The sequence below is a fragment of the Cheilinus undulatus genome, linkage group 1 (assembly GCF_018320785.1).
Source record: "Cheilinus undulatus linkage group 1, ASM1832078v1, whole genome shotgun sequence".
Lineage (NCBI taxonomy): Eukaryota > Metazoa > Chordata > Actinopteri > Labriformes > Labridae > Cheilinus > Cheilinus undulatus.
Genome location: NC_054865.1, coordinates 56,545,717 through 56,568,029, shown reverse-complemented (window position 1 = coordinate 56,568,029; position 22,313 = coordinate 56,545,717). Strand labels below are relative to the sequence as shown.

The window sequence follows — 22,313 nt, the reverse complement described above, 5'->3', positions numbered from 1 at the left end:
TTGCTACAATAATAATAATAATAAAAGCATGCAGATTATTTTGAAAGTACTTTAAAAACAATTTAGAACAGACTGAAATATAAAGAGCTGCATCAGTAAAATCAAACCATTTCTCATCCTCTTTAAGTGCATCCATATTTAAAAAACTCAAAAGAACTCTTTCTGTCAATAACACATTTGTGTTTTTACAGCAATTTAGAGAAATAGATTATTTTATCGTTTTGTAGTCTTTTTCTCATGAGCTTTGACATTGTTGGACATGACACACAGATGAGCATGTGTGTGCGTTGGTGAGTGGGTGTGTGTCTCTGCTCTGTCTGCTGTCAGACAACGAACGGGGCACCTTTAACTGGAGCTAGAACTTCACTTTATGGAGCTAACAGTGGACTCTATGGTGCTCAAACAGAGTTTGTTTAGCTTAGTTTACCACTGCAGTAAACAACGGCCCGTTGCACTCCACATGTTAAGCTCCTGATATATGATAGCTCAGCCAACAGCTGATGGATGAGTGACTGACAGACGGTGAGAAGAGAGGGAGTAATGACGAAGGAGCAACTGAATCAAAGTTACAAAGTCACAGATACTGGCACTATGAGCGAGTCTACCTAAATAAACACTGTATCCTCCTCACGGAGCCTGCTCAGGTTTCTAGCAGCATCATTTAATCATTTCGCACTGTTATGATGAACGTATTATGTATTGGCAGATCATGTGCCGCCCCGAATAGCCCACACATAGAAGAGGGTGGTGGATGGAGCGGTGCTCTGAGTAGGTCACGTATAAAAATGTAAACTTAACTTTAAGGATTTTAAATATCCTTGTTAAATTATTAATTAATGTTGTCATTTCATATTTTCAATTTTGCATCTCATAATTCTGATTTAAACGTATGATTTTGACTTTTTTTTATGTTTTGACCTTTTCATATCATATTTTAACCTTCAAGATTCACAATTTAAAATTCTAAGTCATATTTTTACCTTTGAAACTTGTGATTTTGACTTTGTATCTCATATATTTGCCTTTTAAAGACATTATTTTTGCCTTTAAAGTTTGTATTTTGACCTTTTAAACTAGTAAGTTTGACTTTTTATCTCAGACTCTGAGCCTTTAAACTTATTATTTTGACTTTTTTTCATCTCAGAATGATTTATTATGATCTGTGTTATTTATTTAATTATTATATTTTATTTTACTTCTGGTGAAAATGAGGTTAACAGTTAATGGTTAAATGTTGACCCTGTTGGGCTCTTAGGTTAGACCTATAGATTCAGAATCCGTGATTGACTTTGACACTCCTGGCCTAACTAGTCTGGCCCTCAGGATGTCGTCACAAAGGTCATTCCTTCAGAGCGCAAAAAGGACAAAGGATGGATCCAGGACAACACTGAGATTTGGAAGTGGGTCCAGATAGGATTAATAGCGTGAATGAAGGAACTTACATGTTGCCCAACACCTGGGACTCTGTCCTCAAGAGGCTGCTTGCCAAACTAGACAGGACAACCAAACTGCATAAATTAGCTCATAACACATCACAACAACATCATGTGACTCTTCAGAGGAAAACTGCAGGAAGTAGCAGGCAAAACATCCCGGGGTAGAATAAAATTTACTTATCTATCCAGAAAACAGAATTAGAAAAAGAACAGAGGTAATATAATGAAACAAGGCAGACATCAACACACTTAAATGACATCATTTAATCAGTTCAGTTTCAAATCCAGACCAAATCAGTTTCCCTGTTTCCCAAATTACACCACCATCATATTTCTAAATAGTCTAAATATTTTACATGTTTTTTATAAACATCTTCTTAAGAACTTCTATTCATCAATGTAAGGGAATTTTTTGTTGGCTCCATATCCTGGGTGGCCCGCTCTGGTCTCTCCTCCCTCTTGCTTGACGTCTTTCTCTTGTGGACTTTGAGGTGCATCCATGCTGCCGCCTGCTGTGGAGCCTGTCAGAGACACTGACATGTCATGGCTCATTAACATTTAAATAAGATCAAAAATAAACACAGTAGTGATAAGGCCTAATCACTGATGCTCCAGAAATAATCAGGATTTATGACACAGTCTCTGCTGCTGTTTATTTTGTCTCACCTGGAGCTTTTGGAGCGTCTTTGCCACATTTGAGTGTGCTTTGAGCGAAACACTCAGCCATCCAGGACAAAACTTCTGCACAGTATCTGACCTGGAGACAGAGCCACAAAACTTTATGACAGACTGCTTACAAGCTAGAGTTTTATGCACAGCTCAAACAACACAATGTTTTAACTATTTGTATGCTTGTTAAATTTGAGAGCAGGAGTATATTTCAAATGTTATCAGGCTTAAGGCACATTTATACAGTGTACTTGACAGTGCAATGAAAATAGGAGATATTGAGGAGAGATGGCCAATAAAACCAAGGCTATTCTGTCGAAGAATACTTAACTACACACCAATTTCATACTTAACATCATTTTTTTTTGTCTCAAGCTGTATTCCAATTACAAATTTGAAAAGAAAATTAAAAGTGAAGAGTAGCCTTTTGAATACATTTTTAAACTTGTTTCACACTTACTGCTTCTGGCCTTACTGGGTCTCGCCTCAAAAAAGTACTCTGTGTTACTGGAAGAACTAAAACTAACACTAAAGCTGATGAAAAACTTAAATCGTACAATTTTTCTTTTTTCAAAATTAAAACTATACTAATAAACTGGCAAAAAACTTAATATAAACTGAAATTGAAAACAAAACTTTAAACGAAATAAAAGTAAAAACTAATGAAAAGTTCCAAACTATTATAACATTGAAGCAGACAGCTAATAAAGTAAGTTTAATGTAATACAGCGATGAACTTATTTCTAATCTGGCACCTGTTGCAATTAAAGGTCACATATTTGACCCCTTTAAGACAGGTTTAGGAGTTCCACCCTCCTCTTCTGGTTCTTTCCAGGAGAGGAGGGTGGAACTTTCCTCCAAGCAGGGAGGGCCAGCCGAGCCTGGCGGTGGGGCTAACTCCCCACATGACATCATGAGGGGAAAATCTGAGAACGGCTTGATGGACAGGTCAGGGGGACATATTTTTGCTAGAAAAAGCCTAAAAAGGGGAGTTTGCATAATATGTGACCTTAAAAGACATCACCTTTGTCACTGCAACAAGCGGTAAACCTTACAATCATAAATTCATTTACACGAGGATGAACTGTTTTAGGCCTTTATCTATTTATTTTTGAAAGGGCCTGATCCTTTTTCGGGCTTGTTTTCATTGACCTGGTTGCTTGATTATCTCACGAGACCTGGCAGTACTTCTGGGGCATCTGAACCACATCTCTTAAAACAACTATTCAAAATCATGACTTTTATAGGTCAAAATATAAGTTAAAATGATAAAGACATGAGTTTTAAAGGGCAAAATATGGTATAAAATTAAAAATCATAAGTTTAAAAGGTCAAATTTGAGATGAAATGATAAAATCATAAGTTTTAAAGGTCAAGATATTAGATAAAATGATAAAATGTGAGTTTTAAAGGTCAAGATATTAGATAAAATGATAAAATCATGAGTTGTAAAGGTCAAAATATGAGATAAAATTCAAAATTCTGAGTTTTAAAGGTCAATATTTGAGATAAAATTTTAAAAAACACAACTTTAAAAGGTCAAAAAATGGAATAAAATTTAAAAATCATGACTTTAAAATGCCAAAATATGAAAGAAAAATTTAACAATTCCAAATGAAAAGGTAAAAATTGTAAATGTTCAAATTTAAATCAAAAAGGTTAATATTTGGGATTAAAATTAGAAGTTAGGAGTTGAAAATGTCAAAATGAAAGATAAAATTCTAATTCATGAGGTTAAAACCTCAAAATATGACTTAAAAATTAAAACTGTGGATCTAAATGTTCAAAATATGAGATAAAAGTCAAAATTATGATTTGAATAGGTCAAAACTATAAATCATTATTGTGGGATGCAAAATACAAAACGCAAAATGAAAAGAGTTAGTACAAGTTTCTTTTCCTACATTCCTGACTTTTTATCAAGTCATTCTAGCTCTTCCCTCTTTCTTATTCTCATGACTTAAAAACTGATATTTTAAATCATCATGGTTAAGTTTACATTGAATACTGGAGGAAATCTGCAGACCTCATACTGGTGGGCCGGTTAAAATAAAAATATGAAATGATCTGGTGGGCTGGGTATAACTGCACCACCGGCTGAATTTGGTCCCCAGGCCTTGAGTTTGACACCCCTGCACTATATGAACAAAAGTATTCGTCCACCTGATTGTTACACCAACAGGGACTGTAATGGCATTGTATTTAAATATGTACTTTAATATTGAGTTGCCACCCTTTTGCAGCGTTCACTTTTCTAGAAAAGCTTTCCTCAGGATTTTGTGGTGTTTCTGTGGGAATGTGCGCCCATTCATTCTGTAGAGCAGTTATGAGGTCAGGCACTGATGTTGGACGAAACGGCCTGGCTCACAATCTCCATTCCGGCTCATCTTAAAGGAGCTGGAAGGGGTTGAGGTCAGGGGTCTGAGTGAGCCAGAATTCATCAGACCATGTCTTTATTATCCTTTCTTTGTGCACTGGGGCTCAGTCATGCTGGAACAGAAAAGAGCCTTCAGAAAACGGTTGCTGCAAAGTTGGAATCATAGCATTGTCCAGAAAGTCTTGGTCTGCCGAAGCATTAAGATTGGCCTTCACTGAAGGTAAGGGGTCTAGCCCAAACACTGAAAAAAAAGCCCTCTATGATTATCCCTCCTCTACCAAACTTCATGGTGCTTTACAGTGCTTCACACCACTTTATCTGGTGATGCCAGGCTTGCATGCAGCTGCTCTGCAACCCATTCATGCAGCTCCAGACTTTTACACACCATGCTCCTTGGCAGTCGTTGACCCTGCTCTGTGGTTTTACATGGCCTTCCACTACTTGGCTGAGTTGCTGTTGCTCCTGAACGCTTCCACTTTCTAATAATGTCACTTACAGTTGACTATAGAATATCCATCAGGGATGAAATTGGTGGCGTCCATCAAAGCACCATACATGAAATCACTGAGCTCTTCAGAACGACCCATTTAGGATCACAAATATTTGATTGAAACCCCTGAATTCAGTTATTAACAGGTGTGGCCAAATACTTTTGTCCATCTAGTACACATATATTAGTTTGTTGAGGTATTTATAGAACTAGTTAAGCTGTGCTGAAGGAAGTTATTACATTTACTATTATTTTGTCTGACCTCAGAGTAAGGAAAATGCAGCTCATTTCCATGTCTAATGTTCTGTTATGAATAACTTTTTTATTTTACCTGAGCCTCCACGGAAACAAGTCTTTTCTCCTGGTCCTTGAACCCACCAATGATCTTCAGCAAGCTCTGAACCCTTATTGAAGAGCAAAACTCTGTTAAAGCCATAACTATGCTGCAATGCCATGTTTCACCACAAGGGGTCAGGAAAGGTTTATGAAAAAAAATCAGTTTGGTGCTTGGCAGGGTCCAGTGAGATTTAATAAAGAACATAATATGTTTTATTTTTCAACTGAATGACACTTTTCCAAATTAGAGAGAAAATATCAGGAAACAAATTTACTTGGAGGAAGTACTCTTGAGTCTCTCCTCACTGCTCTCCCAGTGCTGGCGTTCCAGTTTGGCCAAGTAGTTCTCCTTCTGTACCGTCTCCCATGTGATCAGCCTCTGGTCGAGCCCCGCCGGCAGCTTTCTCTCTGTGAGCACACACACACACACACACACCCACACACACGGGGAAGCAGTCCAATTACCAATTAACCAGCAGGCAATTTCATGGAGAGAGCAGGTGAAGGACAGAGATAAGCACACTGTGCGTTTTCCAGTATTTCATTTCATTTTAATTTAGCCACACTCGCTACAGAAACTGGTTTAATATCTGCTGAAAATAAGGGAGAAGGGCTTAAGAGCATTTTTAATGAAAATATGCATCAAATTCATACCAAGATGCTCCTGCTTGGACTCGGGCTGTTTGATCAGGCTGAGGAGGACTTGAGAGAGGTGGCTGATGATGATGAAGGGTGGAGCCAGTGCTGGACGGCTGTGGTATTCAACTATCAGGTTGTATCTCTGGAACTTCCAGAAGATGTCCGTGTTACCCTGAACCACCTGGAAAGTGTAGCTGAAAAGAAAAAGGGGATTTTTGTTAACCCCTAAAGTTAGAGGTCGCTGTCTTGAGCCATTTCATCACACAGACAAACGTACTGACACAGTTAGGAAGGGTGCACAATTTGGGATTTTTACCAATATCAAAACTGAAATTGACACCAATATTTAAACGTGGTTCAGACTAAAAAGTTTTTAAATACACAATTTTAATGTTTGATGATTGACAAATTAACACAGGGGTGTCCAAGCTTTCTCCAAAGAGGGCCACATACAGAAATATATCAGGGTAGCGGGGCCAATCAGATTTCGGGGCCCCGTTTGGTCCTGCTCTGCTGACTCAGCCCATGAAATGCTAATGGTGCTGCTATTTGCTGTGATAACACATCACAATCAAAACATCTTCTTGTCAAAATGTTTTTTTTACAGAATTAATGCGGTAGCACTGCCTGGTGCTAAAACTAAAAAGTACAATAAAGCATGGTGTTGGCAGCACCATCCTGTGGGGACGCATCTCAGCAGCTGGCCCTGGAAAACTTGTGAGAGCAGATGAATTGTCACAAAATATAGGCCAGTCCTGGAGGATATTCATATTCAGACTGCAAGTGAACTACGGCATGCAACCTGACAGAGTTTGAGTGGTTTTGCTAAAAAGAATGGAGTAAAATGGCAGTGTCTAGATGTTTTGGCCTGACTGAGACCTATCCACACAGATTCAGAGCTGTGATTGCAGCCAAAAGAGACTCTACTAAGTACTGACTTGAAGGAGGTAAATATTTGTGCAGTAACTTACTGTACGTTACATATATCACTTTGACAATAAACGTTTTTTTTTTTTTTTTTTGGTCAAAAAAGCAAAATTATATTAATTGATTTCCAAAAACCAGTAAAGGGTAAAACACCCTGGGGGTGAATACTTTTAAAGGATTTTTAATGTCTGCTGCCCTTACAATTGTGCTGCCCAATTCTTAGGTCAAAGACCGGTGCAGCATGCTCAGAGTGCTCGATACATGCAAGGGAAAGTTGATCTTCAGCCGCATTCACTTGACGTTTATCTGACTTTGAGAAATTTGATTTTATATGACTTCAGCCAAACGAACACGCTTACATGCACTTTAAAACTACTCTTCATTAGTTTAATGCAATGGTTCTCAACCTTTTCAGCCCACGACCCCCAAAATAAAGGTGCCAGAGACTGGGGACCCCCCGCTCCACCTGAAGATGGTTGAACACAGCCCTGCACATTCAAGAATAGTCATATGCAGACAAGGCCACCCTAAGGAGGGATAAAGGGGAGGGTTTCTGGGACCCAGCCAAACTGAAGGCCCATGGAGATCAGAAAAATCATGGTCCATTGTGAAGTTAAGCTGTGAAAACCATACTTTATATTTGACCTAAATAATAACCATTCTTATCAAGGAAACAAATATCTCTATCTATTCATTTGTGTAGTAACTTTTTTAAAAAACATATTTAAAATGGGTAAAATTTAAGAACATCAATGGGTTAAACATGGCAAAAATAAGAAAAGAGGGGCAAAAAATAACCAAAAATGGATTAAACTGGCAAAAACAGGCACAAAATGGGTAAAAGGGGATTAAAAAGTGGCTGAATTGGCTTTAAAGTGCAAAAAATGGGGGAGAATGGGTGGACTGGGATGAAAAATTGATATAAACTGGCAAAACTGGGATAGCTGGTAAAAATGGACGGAAAGGGATGCAAAAAGTGGTTAATAGTGGCAAGAACGAGGCAGAAAGTGACAAGAATTGGTCTAGAAGTGACAAAAACAGGCAGAAAAAAAGTGGTGAAAGGGGTATGAATTTGAAAAAAATGGGTATTACTGGCAAAAATGTGCTAAAATTGGCAAAGAACTGTGTTAAAAAGTGGTGAAAAAGAGTTAAAATTTATGTAAAGTGGCAACAGTGTTGTTTAACAAAATATTTGTAGCTTTCTTTAGGCATCTGGTGACCCCCTCTCAGTGTCTCGTGACCCCCAAGGGGGTCCCGACCCCAAGGTTGAGAACCCCTGGTTAAATGTGTGCTTTTTTTTAAACTGCATATTAAAATCTAGAATGTTCTCTGGATATAAGCTCCTAACCTGAACATGGCAATAAGCAGGTTCATCAGCAGCACGTTGGTCACAAGAAGGAAAATAACCAGCAGCAGGATGACCAGCCAGTTGGCGTAGACGTTGGGACATGGCGGGCGTAGACCCATGATAATCTCCTCTGAGTCGTTGGTGCAGTTCATTTCAGGCATGCGAGCAGCTGCGCTCCATTTAACAAAAAAACAACATTAAGTTAGAAGATATAACAAACAAAGAGCCCTCGCTGACTGCACAAATGATCCAAACATAACACAACAAATATTTTTCATGCATGAACACTCATTTGGCGTAAATATAGAACTCTGGCATTTACAGTCTATTTCCTCCAGAGGGATCTGGCCAAAAATGTGCAGGTAAGGACGGTACAAGGCTCTGCGAAACACCCAGTCAATCCGAGGATCGTTGGGGTGGAGGAGAGCCTGGGTGGCAACTCCGTATGCAATCATCCAAACACTCAGGAAGAAGAGGAAGAAGAACACATCCTTCATCTGTAAAGAGAGCAGACATGTTTTTATCTTCTCTAGTCTGTACAGTTTACACTTCCCGATGATCACTTCATTTTTTTAGTAACAAGAAAACACTTTTTGTCAGTCACCATTCTTTCCACGATGATGATCTTTGGGCCCAGCTGCTTATGAATGGCAAAGATGTGAATCAGACGCAGAGTGAAGACCATGAAGTCTATGGCTAGGACAGTCCTTCCTGCTTCATACGTCCCATCTGCCATCCTGCAAACCAAAGCAGACTTTTATTTACCCACTCATTCAAATGTAATCTGATGCTGTTTCCAACATCATCCTGAAAACAAATCCAGACTGTACTCTCTGTCGTCTTCTTCACTCTTATGTGAATTACCGGCATGAAACCCCGACAACGAAGAGCAAGATGGCGACCATGTCACACTTGTTCCAATTATCCTCCCAGTAGAGCTTGAATTTCTTCAAGATGTTCATGTCTTCATCTGTGAAGAAGCTCTGTATGTAAGAACAGAAACAATATGTTACTTTCCAAAATGTGGGCTGTGGCCCCCTGGTGGGCCCCAGAGGTACTGGAAGTGGACTGTGACCGGCCATTTAAAATAAATAGAAAACCATAAATCACTTTTAGAATGATCATATGTTTGTTTATTTCTTTAACACCAACTGAAAACCCGATAAGAAGCTTTAACCCTCGGAAACCTAAGACACTTCTTGCTAGTTTTAGTCTGCCTGTATTTTTTATGCAGAAATTCCTGTAGAACCTCAACTCTTACAAGCAAAATCAAGTTATAGACCAGTGTTACTCAACCCTGGACAGCCAAAGAACCAAATTGTTGAAAAATACCTTTACAAGAGCCACAATCTAAGTGGTGAGAAGTGGCAAAAATTGGTTAAAGTGGCAATAAAAATAAGTTCAGGTGGCAAAATGGTCAAAAAGCAGCAAAGAGTGGCAAAAACAGGTTGAATAGTGGCATTTAATGGTAAAAGGCAGCTTAAATGGGAGAAAAGTGACAGAAGAGCAAAAGGCAGGATAAAAGAATCAACAACTTGGGGAAAATGGTGCAATAACAGATAATAATGGCAAAAATGGGCAAAAAGAAGTGACAAAATTAGCCTTAGAGCAGTTAAAATGGATTAAAAGTGGCAAAAAAATGCAAATAAGGGCAATGGAAATAGACAAAAAATAAAGGTTGACAATTAAAGCCAATTGTGGGAAACAAACTGATTAATGCTGGGGTGTCAAACTCAATCACAGCAGGGGCTGAAATCTGAATTTAGGTCTAACCTGAGGGCCTAACAGGGTCAAGATTTAACCAAAAACTGTCAGCTGTGTTTTCACAGGTAATGAAGTATAGGGAAAATTAAACAGTGATGATAAAGGATTTTAAGATTTCAAAAATAAATAAATAAATAAATAAGAGTCAAAATGATTAAATATCACAGCATCAATGTTACTGTGTCAATGTCAAATGAATGCTAAATAAATACATAAATGAGTTAAATGCTCCAAATCTGAGTCAACTTTATAAGTCCTGAAGGTCAAAATACAAAATTAAAAGTCAAAATAAGGTTTTTAAAGGGAAATATATGAGATAGAGACCTAAAATCATGAGTTTAAAGGTCAATATGACATAAAATACAAAATCAAAGCTTAAAAGGTCAAAATAGAAGATAAAGTTCAGAAATGTGACTCTAAAAGGTCAAAATATGAGATAAAATTCTAGATCAGGAGTTTCAAAAGTGAAAATATGGGATTAAAAGCCAAAGTTAGGAGTTTAAAAAAATCACAATATGATTTTAAATGAAAAACTGTGAACCTAAAAGGTCACAATATGAGAGAAAAGGTCAAAATTAGGAATTTAAAAGGTCAAAATATGAAATAAAAATTCAAAATCAAGTAAGTTTAGATCATAATCTTGGGATGCAAATGAAAATATGAAGTGAAAATACAAATTAATTTCTTTTCCTCATTCCTGACTATTTCTACTCTACTTTTTCAGATTTTTATGACTTAACAAGGGTTTTTTCTAAATCTTCAAGGTTAAATTTGATTTTTACACTGGAGGAAATCTGCAGACCTCATTCAGGAGAGCCACTTCTAATTAAAATATGAAATGATCTTGTGGGCCGGGTAAAACTGCACCGTGGGCCACATTTGGCCCCCGGACCTTGAGTTTGACACCCGTGCTCTAGGGCCACAGGTTGAGTACCACTATTGTAGAATGGATTCTACAGTGGTGCTAGCTCCCTCATCATAAGAATGAATCAGTGCCTTCAGAGGCAACAAGGTTCCAAAGAAAAAGTCTGCAGAGGTTTAAAGAGATAAATATCGGAGAAGAGAGTGTAGGTGGCTTTGCAGATTTCTGCTGGAAACAAATGAACAGTAGAGGCTTGTTAATTGCACGTTGTGACTCTGCAAACACTTTCACAGTAGCACAGTCTCTGGAAACAAAGTATTCATGTGGAAATTCTCTGTTATGGAGTTAAAATGTGGCTACTGTGGTTGCATGAGGGATTTGGTGGACCCCAGAAGATTTACAGGTTTTAAACTGAGTTACTCAACCCTGCTCAACCAAAGAGCCAAACTGGAAGTGAAGTGGTGAAAATGGGTGAAAAGGGGCAAGATTGGAATCAAATGCCAAACAACTTGTTGAAAAGTTGCAAAAATGGGTAAGAAGTGACAAAAGACAAGTTGCAGATGGCAAAAATGGTCAAAAAGCAGAAAACACATGGCAAAAATGAGTAAAAAGTAACTAAAATGGGCAAAAAGCATCAAAAAAAGGCTAATATGGTTATAAAGGTGCAAAATGGGTAAAAAAAAATAGCTAAAATGGGGAGGAAGTGTTGAAAATGGGCGTACAATGGGGAAAACTGGGTGAAAAGTGGCAAAAATGGGTGCAGAGTCACCAAAAATTGAGTTACAAGTGGTCAAAAACCTGCAAAAAATGAGTAAAAAGTGACTAAAGTGGGGGAAAAAAGCTGTAAAAGGGTGGAAAATGGGGGAAAGTCGCATTTAATGGCAAAACGCAGCTGAAATGGGTGAAAAATTGCAAAGAAGCAGGATTAAAGTGGCTAAAATTGATGAAAAAGGGCAAAAATGGGATAAAAGTGGCAAAAATGGTCAAAAAGTGGCTAAAAGAAGTGGTGAAAATGGGTGAAAAGGGGCAAAATTGGAATTAAATGCCAAACAAATTGTTGAAAAGTGGCAAAAATGGGGAAAAAATGGGTAAGAAGTGACAAAAGATAATTTGCAGATGGCAAAAATGGTCAAAAAGCAAAAACACAGCAAAAATTAGTGAAAAGTAACTAAAATGGGGAAAAGCATTAAAAGGTGGTAAATATGGGTACAAAAGTGCAAAATGAGTAGAAAAAATGGGGAGAAAGTGTTGAAAATGGGCATACAATGGGGAAAACTGGGTGAAAAGTGGCAAAAATGGGTGCAGAGTCACCAAAAATTGAGTTACAAGTGGTCAAAAACCTGCAAAAAATGAGTAAAAAGTGACTAAAGTGGGGAAAAAAGCTGTAAAAGGGTGGAAAATGGGGGAAAGTCGCATTTAATGGCAAAAGGCAGCTGAAATGGGTGAAAAATTGCAAAGAAGCAGGATTAAAGTGGCTAAAACTGATGAAAAAGGTCAAAAATGGGATCAAAGTAGCAAAAATGGTCAAAAAGTAGCTAAAAGAAGTGGTGAAAATGGGTGAAAAGCACAGAAATTGATTGAAAGTGGCAAAAAAATGTAATAAAGTCAAAAATTTAATGTTGAAAATTATGTTTGACCAAATGCCATACCCTAACCTACTGTATAAATGTGGGAAACAAACTGGTCAATGTAACTTGCAATGATAAATTTCTGTGGTGAAAGTTTAAAAGAATAATGTTTCAAATTCATAAAAGAGCCACAAATCATCACAAAAGAGCCACATGTGGCTCCAGAGCCCTGCGTTGAGTATCACTGCTTTAAACTAAGCTGTGGCATACTTTGGGAAAAACTGTTATGTAACAGATTTTTTCTTACGCTTTTAAACATCTTGATCTGTACTATCAAAAATGTGGCATGAATGTGGCAAATACAGGGTACTGTAGAGACACTGAATAAAAGCTGCAGTTTAATTTGTTTGAAATGATGCCTCAGTGCAACAGGCTCAAAGACTGAATGTGTTACATAATTCACGTTTCCAGCTAAATAAAGGAAATAACAGTCTAAATTTAGAATGTGTGCCACAACAAACGTGCTATTTCATGTGCAAATGTTTTCACACCCTGAATAGTTCGAGCTCTCTGTGCATAAATGTCTTTAAAACTGATGTGTATGAACTGAGCTTTCTGGGTAATTTCTTCTACTGGAGCCCCATCCAGGCACACCTGCAGGGCCAAAAGGGAATAGCCGGCTGGCACACAGCCTTTGCTGCTTCAGAAGCAGCTGTACTGTCCCAAATTCTCAATCCTGTAAAATGTCTGTCACACTCAGAGTGTAAGGTTGAGCCGTCTCCTGTGGCTTGAACAGGAGACCTGTAAATGCATCAGAAAACCAGGGTTCGCTCCCTGGATGGCGTAATTGGTTGGAGAACAACCCGAGGGCAGTGTACTGCTTTCATAAAGGCATAGAGCAGAGTTTAAGCCTTGACTGTCATGCTACAAAGGTCAACTTTACAACCACTTACTCTCAACTGTAACTTCTTCACTATGTAACAGCTACAGCATCAACCAAAGGGACAAGAAGGTGGACTCCTATGAATTCAAATCACCTATTTTGCATGGCTGCCCATGCACCTTTCCTTTGGGATTATGGTGCTCTGCATCGCTCATTTATCAGTACGATAAAAACTGATAAATCCATAATTATTTCTCAAATTTGATCTTTTAAGGACAGTGTTACTCAACCCTGCTCACCCAAAGAGCCAAATTGTTGAAAAATACCTTTGCATGAGCCACAATCTAAGTGGTGAAGCAGAAACAGCTTGAAGTACAATAACAATAAGTTAAAGGCGGCAAAAATGGTCAGAAGCAACAAAAATGGGTGAGAATGGTGAGGAAAAGTGAAAAAGGTGTCAGAAAGTAACAAAAATGGGTGAGAAGTGACAAAAAATGAGTTAAAGGTGACAAAATGGTCCAAATGTGGCAAAAAAATGAATGAAAAGTGACTAAAATGTGCAAAAAGCAGTCAAGAGTGGTAAAAATGGGCAAAAATAGATAGGAAACAAGTGGAATTTAGTAGCAAAAGGTAGCTGAAATGGGTGAAAAGTGATGAAAAAGGGAAGAAATGGGATATAGTGGCAAAAAGAAGATGCAAAAATGGCAAAAAAAAAAAAGAGGAAGCAAGTGCTGTTCAATGGCAACAGGTAGCTTAAATGGGCAAAAAATTGTGAAAAAGGGCAAAAATGTGATAAAGATGGGAACAATAAGTGGCTAAAATGGGTAAAAACTAGGAAAAAGTGGTATTTAATGGCAAAAGGTAGATGAAATTCTGTAAATTTAATTATTGACGGGATAGCCCCTTGAGATGGATCATCTCGTTTTCAAGGGGGTCCCAAACAAAGATACATATGAGACAGGAACATTGCCAGACAACCCATACAGTACAGACATTAAAAAGAAACATTAGAAGAAACATTGAAACACAGACATTATAGAATATGATACAAGAAATACAGATGTTGAAAAGGAAAAAACAATGTGACACAGACATACACTAAACAACACAAAAAGCTGTCCCAGCCTAACCCCCCCCCAAGAGGACACAGGTATATGTATAGTATTTTGAATGCAACAAGTTGAGAAACACAGACCCATTTTAAGTAGAGCTCACAAACATTTTAGCAAATACCCTTGAAATAAACTATAGCACAACACCAACTATGATATCCCAGTCAAAGCAAAACTAGTAGCAGGAGCAGTGTGTTTGCAGATGAGTAAAGAGAGATTTCTTAAAGAGGTGAAAAGCAGAAATTGATCTAAGTGAAACAGGCAGATTATTCCAGTCACAGGGGGCTTTATATTGAAAGGCATAATGTCCAAGTTCTTTATGTATTCTTGGAACAGAGAAAAAGGGGTTGTCTGTATGACGGAGACTATACTGTGATCTGTATAAGGTCAGATATTGTTTAAGATAAGGAGGATGATTAAATACATTTAAAAATAAACAGTAACCAGTGAAAATGCCTTCTAGATTTGGGTGATAGCCAGTTTACTGAGTCGTACATTAAGCAATGATGGGTTCTGTAGGGACATCTTAGGATAAACCTGCACAGGCTATTGTAGATGACATTGATAGAATGAGTATTAGTTTCTGATGTGTTTTGATAAATGACATCTTCATAGTCCATTACTGGTAAAATAAGCTGAGAGACAATCCTTTTCCTGGTTTGGAGAGTGAAACAGTTGATGGAGCGATAAAGTTGACCTAAAATACACTTTATTTTCTTGATAACGGATTCAATGTGAAAATTAAAGGATAGGTGAGAGTCAAGCCATACCCCTAGATATTTATATGTGACCAAAGCTGGTAAAAAGTCCTGCAAGTCGTCCAAGGTCATTTTTGAGTTTTTTACCCATTATGAAAGCGTAGATTCCAAGCTTTCTAATGGTCCATCATACACCTTAATCTGATCATATTTTACAAAGATATGCTCATTTGAATGTTAACTTCTAGTTCCTGTTTGTTCTGAGAAAAACAGGCTCAAAGTTTCTGGACTTCTCCTACCTTCAGGCAGGCCGGGAGATGGGCGTGAACAATTGGGCCACATTTACATAAAGTCCACCCAAACCAAGCTTCTCAATCGGACTGGTGACGCTCATCAAAGTATTCCCACAGGAAATCCGCCGTCATCAAACTTGCCCTGTCGAGTGATCTTGAAGTTGTCCGAAGTCTGTTGATAATTCTTGCTGCTTCTTCATCGTCTCTTCTACTTTTCTTCACTGCAAGGTGCATCTTGAGGCTTGTTGTTAAAGGTGATAACTAGAAACAGCTGTAGTTACGTGCCGAGGGGGGTGGCGTTTGAGCCACACGGTGTTTGTTATTGTCCATCTCAATGGGCAAAACTGGGAACAATGGCAGACTGAGCGACCAATTATCACCCCGCAGTTTCGCTTTCCCCTCCCCTCAATATCCTTGCAGCAACTGCATTAGGGCATTATAAAACACAAAATTAACGCTTTTGAATATCACATTTGTGTTACTTTTTTCATCGAATGAGTAGTATAAATGTCGGACTTGCATAAAATGAGAAAAAACGAAAAATGATCATTTTGAAGAAAACGATTTTGTATCCATTTTTCTCAACCACCGGAATGCCGACTTGCAGGAACGTTATCTGGCTTCGGTCACATATTTGTTCACCTCCTCCAGTTGTTTACCATCAAGATGAGCAATAGGCCATTGATCTAAGCTTGAGATCTTGAATCTAGTGCCAAAAAGCATATTGTAAGACCCTCTCTTGTTTAGCAGTAGTTTGTTAGAGTAGAACCATTTTTGAACATTAGCAAAGTTGGTTTGTAAGGTTGCCTGAAGTTGAGAAATGTCAGTCCTGGAAGTGTAGTTGACTGTGACATCAGCATATAGTTGAATTTCAGAATTGGTACAAATTTGTGGCAAAATCATTAATAAAAATACAGAAAAATAATGGACTAAGAGAGGAGCCTTGTGGCACACCCTTTTCAACTAATAAAAGGTCAGACTGAGTGCCCAAAAGACCGACACACTGATGTCTGTGATGGAGATAGGAGTTAAACCAGGGGAGAGCACTGCGAGATAGTCCAATGTTATGAAGTTTGTCCAATAAAAGATAGGGATCGACCATGTCAAAAGCCTTGGTCAGGTCTATGAATATGGTACCGGTGAGTTTGTTATTGTCTTAGGCAGATATGATACCATTTGTAAGTTTGAGAGAGCTGTGGCTGTGGAGAAATTGGGCCTGAAACCAGATTGATGTGGTGATAGTATATTGAAATCAGTGATATACTGAGAAAGCTGATTAAAAACTAATTTCTCAAAAATTTTGGCTATACAGTTGATTATGGAGATAGGCCTGTAGTTATTCATGTCATAAGTATCGCCACCCTTATTCAAGGGTGTGACCCTGGCGTGAAAATTGGGAGAAAAATGGTAAAAAGTGGCAAAATGGGGTAAAAGTGGCAAAAAATAGGTAAAAAGTTGCAAAAAAAATTGTCAAAATGGGTACAAGTGTAGGAAAAAGGTGGTATATAATGGCAAAAGGAAGCTTAAAAGGGTGAAAAGTGGTAAAAATGGTGAAAAAAGGGCAAAAATGGGCAAAAAAAGGAAGCAAGTGTTTTTTAATGGTAACAGGTAGCTTAAATGGGGGAAAATGGCAAAAAAATGTAGAAAAGGGCAAAAATGGGATAAAAGTGGGGACAAGAAGTGGCTAAAATGGGCAAAATGATTTAATGGCAAAAGGTAGCTGAAATGGGTTAAAATTGGGAGAAAAATGGTGAAAAGTGGCAAAACGGGATTAAAGTGGCAGAAAATTGTTGCAAAAAAAAAAAAAAGTCAAAATGGGTAAAAATGTAGGAAAAAGGTAGTACCAAAAATGGTGAAAAGGGGCAAAAAAGTTTCCCTTTTTTAAGGGTTTCTGGGGGAATAATATTTAAAATTAAGACATAAAAGAGCCACATGCGGCTTCAGAGCCGCACGTTGAGTATCCCTGTTTTAAGACAAAATGTAGATTTGCGTGTCTTTGTCCTGCTCTATTTGGAGATAATTTCCCTTATTTTTCGCTTAGTTTTCCCCTTTATTGTGATATTACTGTGTGTGTTAAAAGTGAATGCTTTCCTGTGTAAGAGACAAATGAATATCCCATTGAAAGGAAGATAGGATTCAATTTCTATTTGTTATTTTCTAAAGCAGTGTTCATAAGTCTAGACCCCCAGGGTGTTCGACAAAGGCTAGGGTAGGTAGGGAAAATTAAAAACCCCTAATAGCATTATCAGTGACAGTAATATTTGAATGTTTTTTAGATTTCATGAATCACCTCTTACTGAAATCAGCCTTCTTCTCTTTGCCAACCTTTGAGTAAAAAATAACACCCACTAAAAACAGACTGAATGTAATGAATGAACACGAGAGAGGGAAATTCTCCTGTTACTGTTACTATTAGCCATGATCATCAACATTTCAAGAAATAAAGGCTTGAAATATTTCACTCTATGTGTAAGAAGTCTATATAATATATGGGTTTCACGTTCAGAAAAGAGTGACAAAAAATATTGAACTTTTTCATGATATTCTAATTTTTTGAGATGCACCTGTATGCTGTGTTACATACTATTATCATTATAATGTACACTATATCATTACAGTGCTAGGAATAATACCCACGGGCAATAACAGTTACAAGTCATTCATATAAGGTTTTCTAGACATGAGAGGAAAAAAAAGAGCAACAGAACATGCTCACATGGGACCCAATTGTCATCATATATGGGAAAAGAAGGGGAAGCCACAAGGGCTGTCTTCAGGCACACTTGCTCGAGTCAAGGATTAAGTTAAAAAGTCTTTATTAGCTCAGGGCATGCGTAATAAAATCACAGAGAATGATGACCGGTTTTGACCTGCACAGGGTCTTCATCAGGGTGTATTGGCATGTTTATGTTGGGTTATTAATGCAGTCTTAAAGCTTCTTTTGCATTGTACGCTTATGCTGTTGTTGTTCCAGCCCTGAAGATAGCCCTGCTGGCTTCTCCATTTTCCATCATATTTATGTGAACTGCTTCATGTTCACACCCCAGCCAGAACGCTGAGGTCTGCCAATCAGCTGCTCATGGATGTGCCTAAAACAAGGCTAAAAACAAGTGGAGACCAGGCTTTTGCAGCAGCTGCCCCAAAACTGTGGAACAGCTTACTCTTTCATGTACGATCTGCTCAAACTCCAACCTTGCAAAGCAGATGGATACGCCCATTTCCTTGTTTTTCACTGGCGAATCCATCTTGTTAAGCTCCCATCTGATATCTGGTAGCGGTATAGAAAATGGATGGATGGTTGTTTTAAATGTGCTATATGAATTAAGTTGAATTTCCACAATTAACACTTCACTGTTCAACAGCACCTAGCTTTTACCCGGAGTAAACGAGAGCACAAGGTACATCTCTACTTTTACTGACACAATTTTGTGCATAAAAATAGCGGGAAAAATTTGTGCACAAATGGGTTAATACTGACAATTTTCCTGCATGCTTGCATGCAATCTGAAATGGGCACATCCAGTCTGATGGATTAAATAGAGTTAAATCAGTATGGCCTTCTAGTTATTATGGTTGATGTAAGAATACATGTCCCATTACAACCAAAACATTTAAGGATTACTCCATCTTTAAAATCTGTCTGAAAAAATAAAGTAATGCAAGAACCTCAAATAAAAAAAATATTACACATGACTAGTATTTTTTTATTAATAAAGACATTTAAAAAAACACAACATACTGTGCATTAAAAAGTACTCAAACGGCATGCAAATATAAGCATCTTGGTTGTAAAATGTTTCAGCATTGAGGAGCCTCATACAGGACCATCTATCAGATTTAAAAAGCTGCTTAACCCACAGTCTCTAACCTTGTTTTGTGACAAGCGTGGTGAGAACAGGGGCCCTTGTGGCACTGTCTTCCTTCAGGGGCAGGCATGCACCCCTGGGCTTGGTAGCTTGCCAGGGCTGCCTGCAGCAAAGAAGATCTTTTTTTGGAAACCTGTGCCATCGCTCTGTTCAGCTCGGGGTCTTTTCAGAGATGCACATTGAAAGAGCGAGCATGAGGGAACAGTGGTGAGGGCCTGTCTCATCTGGGGCATCTGTGCCCCAGGGAGGGAGGCTCAGTGGGATCAGTGCAATAAGGGATCATGCTTGTCTGACCGGGCTCACTGGGAGGGAGTCGGGCAGAGAGGTGAAAGGCTCATGAATCCTTAAAACCTCAGGGAGATTGAGCTCATTGGAGCGATTCACATCACCTCCTACTCAGAGATGTCTAACTCGTCGGGGCTGTCACGCAAACACATTAAATGGTAGTGGCAGTGTTTCCAATAAGACTCCAAATAGAACTAATCTACTACTTAATGAGCACTTAATTTAAAATACGTTCATGATTACAAAAAAAAAAGGTTGGATACCTGTCGTAGTTCTTCGAGCACCAATGTGAACACCCAGAAGTAGAGCATTATCTCAGCAGGCCCAGGTCCAAAAGGCGGCGGTCTACGGAAATCCAGCAGCAGCACGTAGGTGAAGAGGCAGAGGAAGGCAAAGTACATGATGACATTACCGAGGAACACAGTGACAGGGGCGCTCCAGAATCGACGCCAACGGCGCAGCAGGAAACGCCACCAGACAGAGGCACAGCTCTGAGCTGCTGGATCACCAGCAGAAGAATCCCTGCAAAACAAAGAGTAGAAAAGACTGAGGATCCCCCAGACCTTCCCAAACAACTAACAAGTTAATGGATGGTTTAGATTACAGGATCGCTGCTCCTGGAAAACTGCTTCACACGTGCGTCTTTTTTTCTAGCTTTAAAATAAACACAAAAATGGAAAAAAGGTAAAACTCACAAGAGAGCCAGTTCTCTAAACTGGCTGTCTAATGTAGTTATTTCCAGCTCAGCTCCTACAGTAAGTCTAACATACAAGCAAAGTTACACTCATGCTGTTAAGCCCAAAAATGCCCCATTGAAACTCATTCATACAGCATTTTTTAAAACCTCACTTCCATTAATGCCACAAAAAATTTATTGCATTAAATCTGGGTGCCAATCTGGGATTTTTGCCTTGGAATTTATTATTTTTACTGCTCTCTACCAGATGTTGTCATTTTGACCATATGTGGCATTAGGAGGGAAAAAAAAACACGCTAAAAAATGCTAAAAGTAATAATGCATATAAATCTGTGTTGCTGCTGATCATTGACATATCCCAGCTTGTAATAATTCAACTTTTTTTCACTTTGCATGTAGTATATCAGAAAAAAAAATATTAGAAATAAAAAAAATGTCATTTTCTGTTGTTTTTTTTTAAATTACAAGACATGGTGGCATCATGACAAAAAAAAACTGGCATTCAAAGGGTTAAAATATTTAAAAGTTAATGAGTATTTAATATCATCACCTAAGTCAGTTGTAGGCGAAAAACAGCACAATAAAAGTGGGATAAATTATCAACTTATATTTTTTAAAGCTTCCACAGGAAAAGGACATTTTTTGCACTTAGCAGCTTGAGAGTGAGTCTGTGATATTGCACAATAAACAATACTTAAAAAATCAGTGTTGCTATTAATCATTGATTCATCACAGACTGTAATAATTCAACACAGAAAAAATATATCGTGCATGTATTATTTTGAAAATAATTTATTTTTTCTGTTTTTTCATTGAAAATAATAGTGGCATCATGACAACAACGACGGCATTTAAAGGGTTAAAATCTTTTAAAATGAATCAGTATTTGATATTAATACTTAGGTCAGTTGTAGGTGTAAAAAAATGAGCTCAATGAAAGTAGAGTAACATATCAATGTATACAGTTACCAGCTACAGTAGGAAAAGTGCATTTTTTGCCTTAAAAGCTCGAGTGTGACAATATTAAAACATTTCCTAACAGTTGATGACAACATGAGGGAGAAAAGCTGTTAAAGAGGCACTGATAGCCCCTTAGCTTAGGGGAAAGTCACTCTCATTCAGTCTTCTTGCCTGTGGCTTCACTGTACATGGCTTTCAGGATTCTAACCCACCGTTAGCAAGCCACGGAAATGACATTTGGACTGTTGTTTGCATAAGCAGGTAAATTCCAATGGCTGGACGTCACTGAAGGCATATCATGAACACCAAAATGCTGTCATGTTGCATCCAAATGCCCAAAATTAATCATTCAAGCAAGATGTAAAAAGAGTGTTAGGGCTGTGTTTATTTGCATATGAGGTGGGAAAGTGAGTCAAAGTGATCAATGGAGACATACTGGATGGTATGGTGATCTGATGCAGTTCTACTCAGCCAGGGCATGCCGCCAAGAATGGGTGAGCTATTCAACTTCTTAACCTGTTTCTCAGCAGGCATATCAATATTCTACATTATTGTTCTCATTTCTAACACAGTGATGAGGCGCATATTAAGAAGGCAGAACTATAACTATCTTTTGGAAAAGAGAATGGGATAAATACCAAAGCGACCTGCCAACAATGGCAGTTCTGCAATCAGGCAAAGGCAGACAAAGGCCTGGGACCTTGTGCTCCAAGGGCCCTCGAGATTCACCAAAAGTATTTGGCCACAAGGGTTAATTATCGAATTCAGGTGTTTAAAATCAAGAAACCAGCCATTTATGCAAACATTTGTGATACAAAATGGGTCGTTCTGAAGAGCTCAGTGACTTTAAAGGGGACATATTTAACTCTTTTAAGACAAGTTTATATTGGTCTCAGAGGTCCCCAAAACATGCCTGGGAAGTTTGATGCTGAAAAAACGCTCTAATGTTGGATTTTTGCATGTCTATGAATCCTTCTGTTTCAGTCCTGCTCAGAACGAGCTGTTTCTGTGTCTGCAGCTTTGAATGTTAATGACTCTGCCAATGACCCCGCCCCTCTCAGGAAATGGATGTGGCTTTATGGATGTGGCTCTCCTGATCCTCC

At 38.3% G+C, this 22,313-nt stretch overlaps 1 protein-coding gene across 1 annotated transcript in view; it reads right to left on the bottom strand.

Moving 5' to 3' along the window:
• Positions 1-1,721: 1,721 nt before the first annotated feature.
• The window catches only part of trpm5 (transient receptor potential cation channel, subfamily M, member 5), a 64,809-nt gene continuing 44,217 nt past the window's right edge, over positions 1,722-22,313 (bottom strand). The window contains exons 17-26 of the mRNA XM_041789139.1: positions 19,817-20,075; positions 9,087-9,205; positions 8,827-8,959; positions 8,545-8,719; positions 8,223-8,391; positions 5,963-6,141; positions 5,584-5,716; positions 5,304-5,376; positions 2,103-2,193; positions 1,722-1,969 (exon numbers count right to left, since the gene is read on the bottom strand). Of these exons, the coding sequence (XP_041645073.1) occupies positions 1,824-1,969; positions 2,103-2,193; positions 5,304-5,376; positions 5,584-5,716; positions 5,963-6,141; positions 8,223-8,391; positions 8,545-8,719; positions 8,827-8,959; positions 9,087-9,205; positions 19,817-20,075 (1,477 nt within the window). The 3' untranslated portion in view covers positions 1,722-1,823. The remainder of the gene's footprint in view (positions 1,970-2,102; positions 2,194-5,303; positions 5,377-5,583; positions 5,717-5,962; positions 6,142-8,222; positions 8,392-8,544; positions 8,720-8,826; positions 8,960-9,086; positions 9,206-19,816; positions 20,076-22,313) is intronic.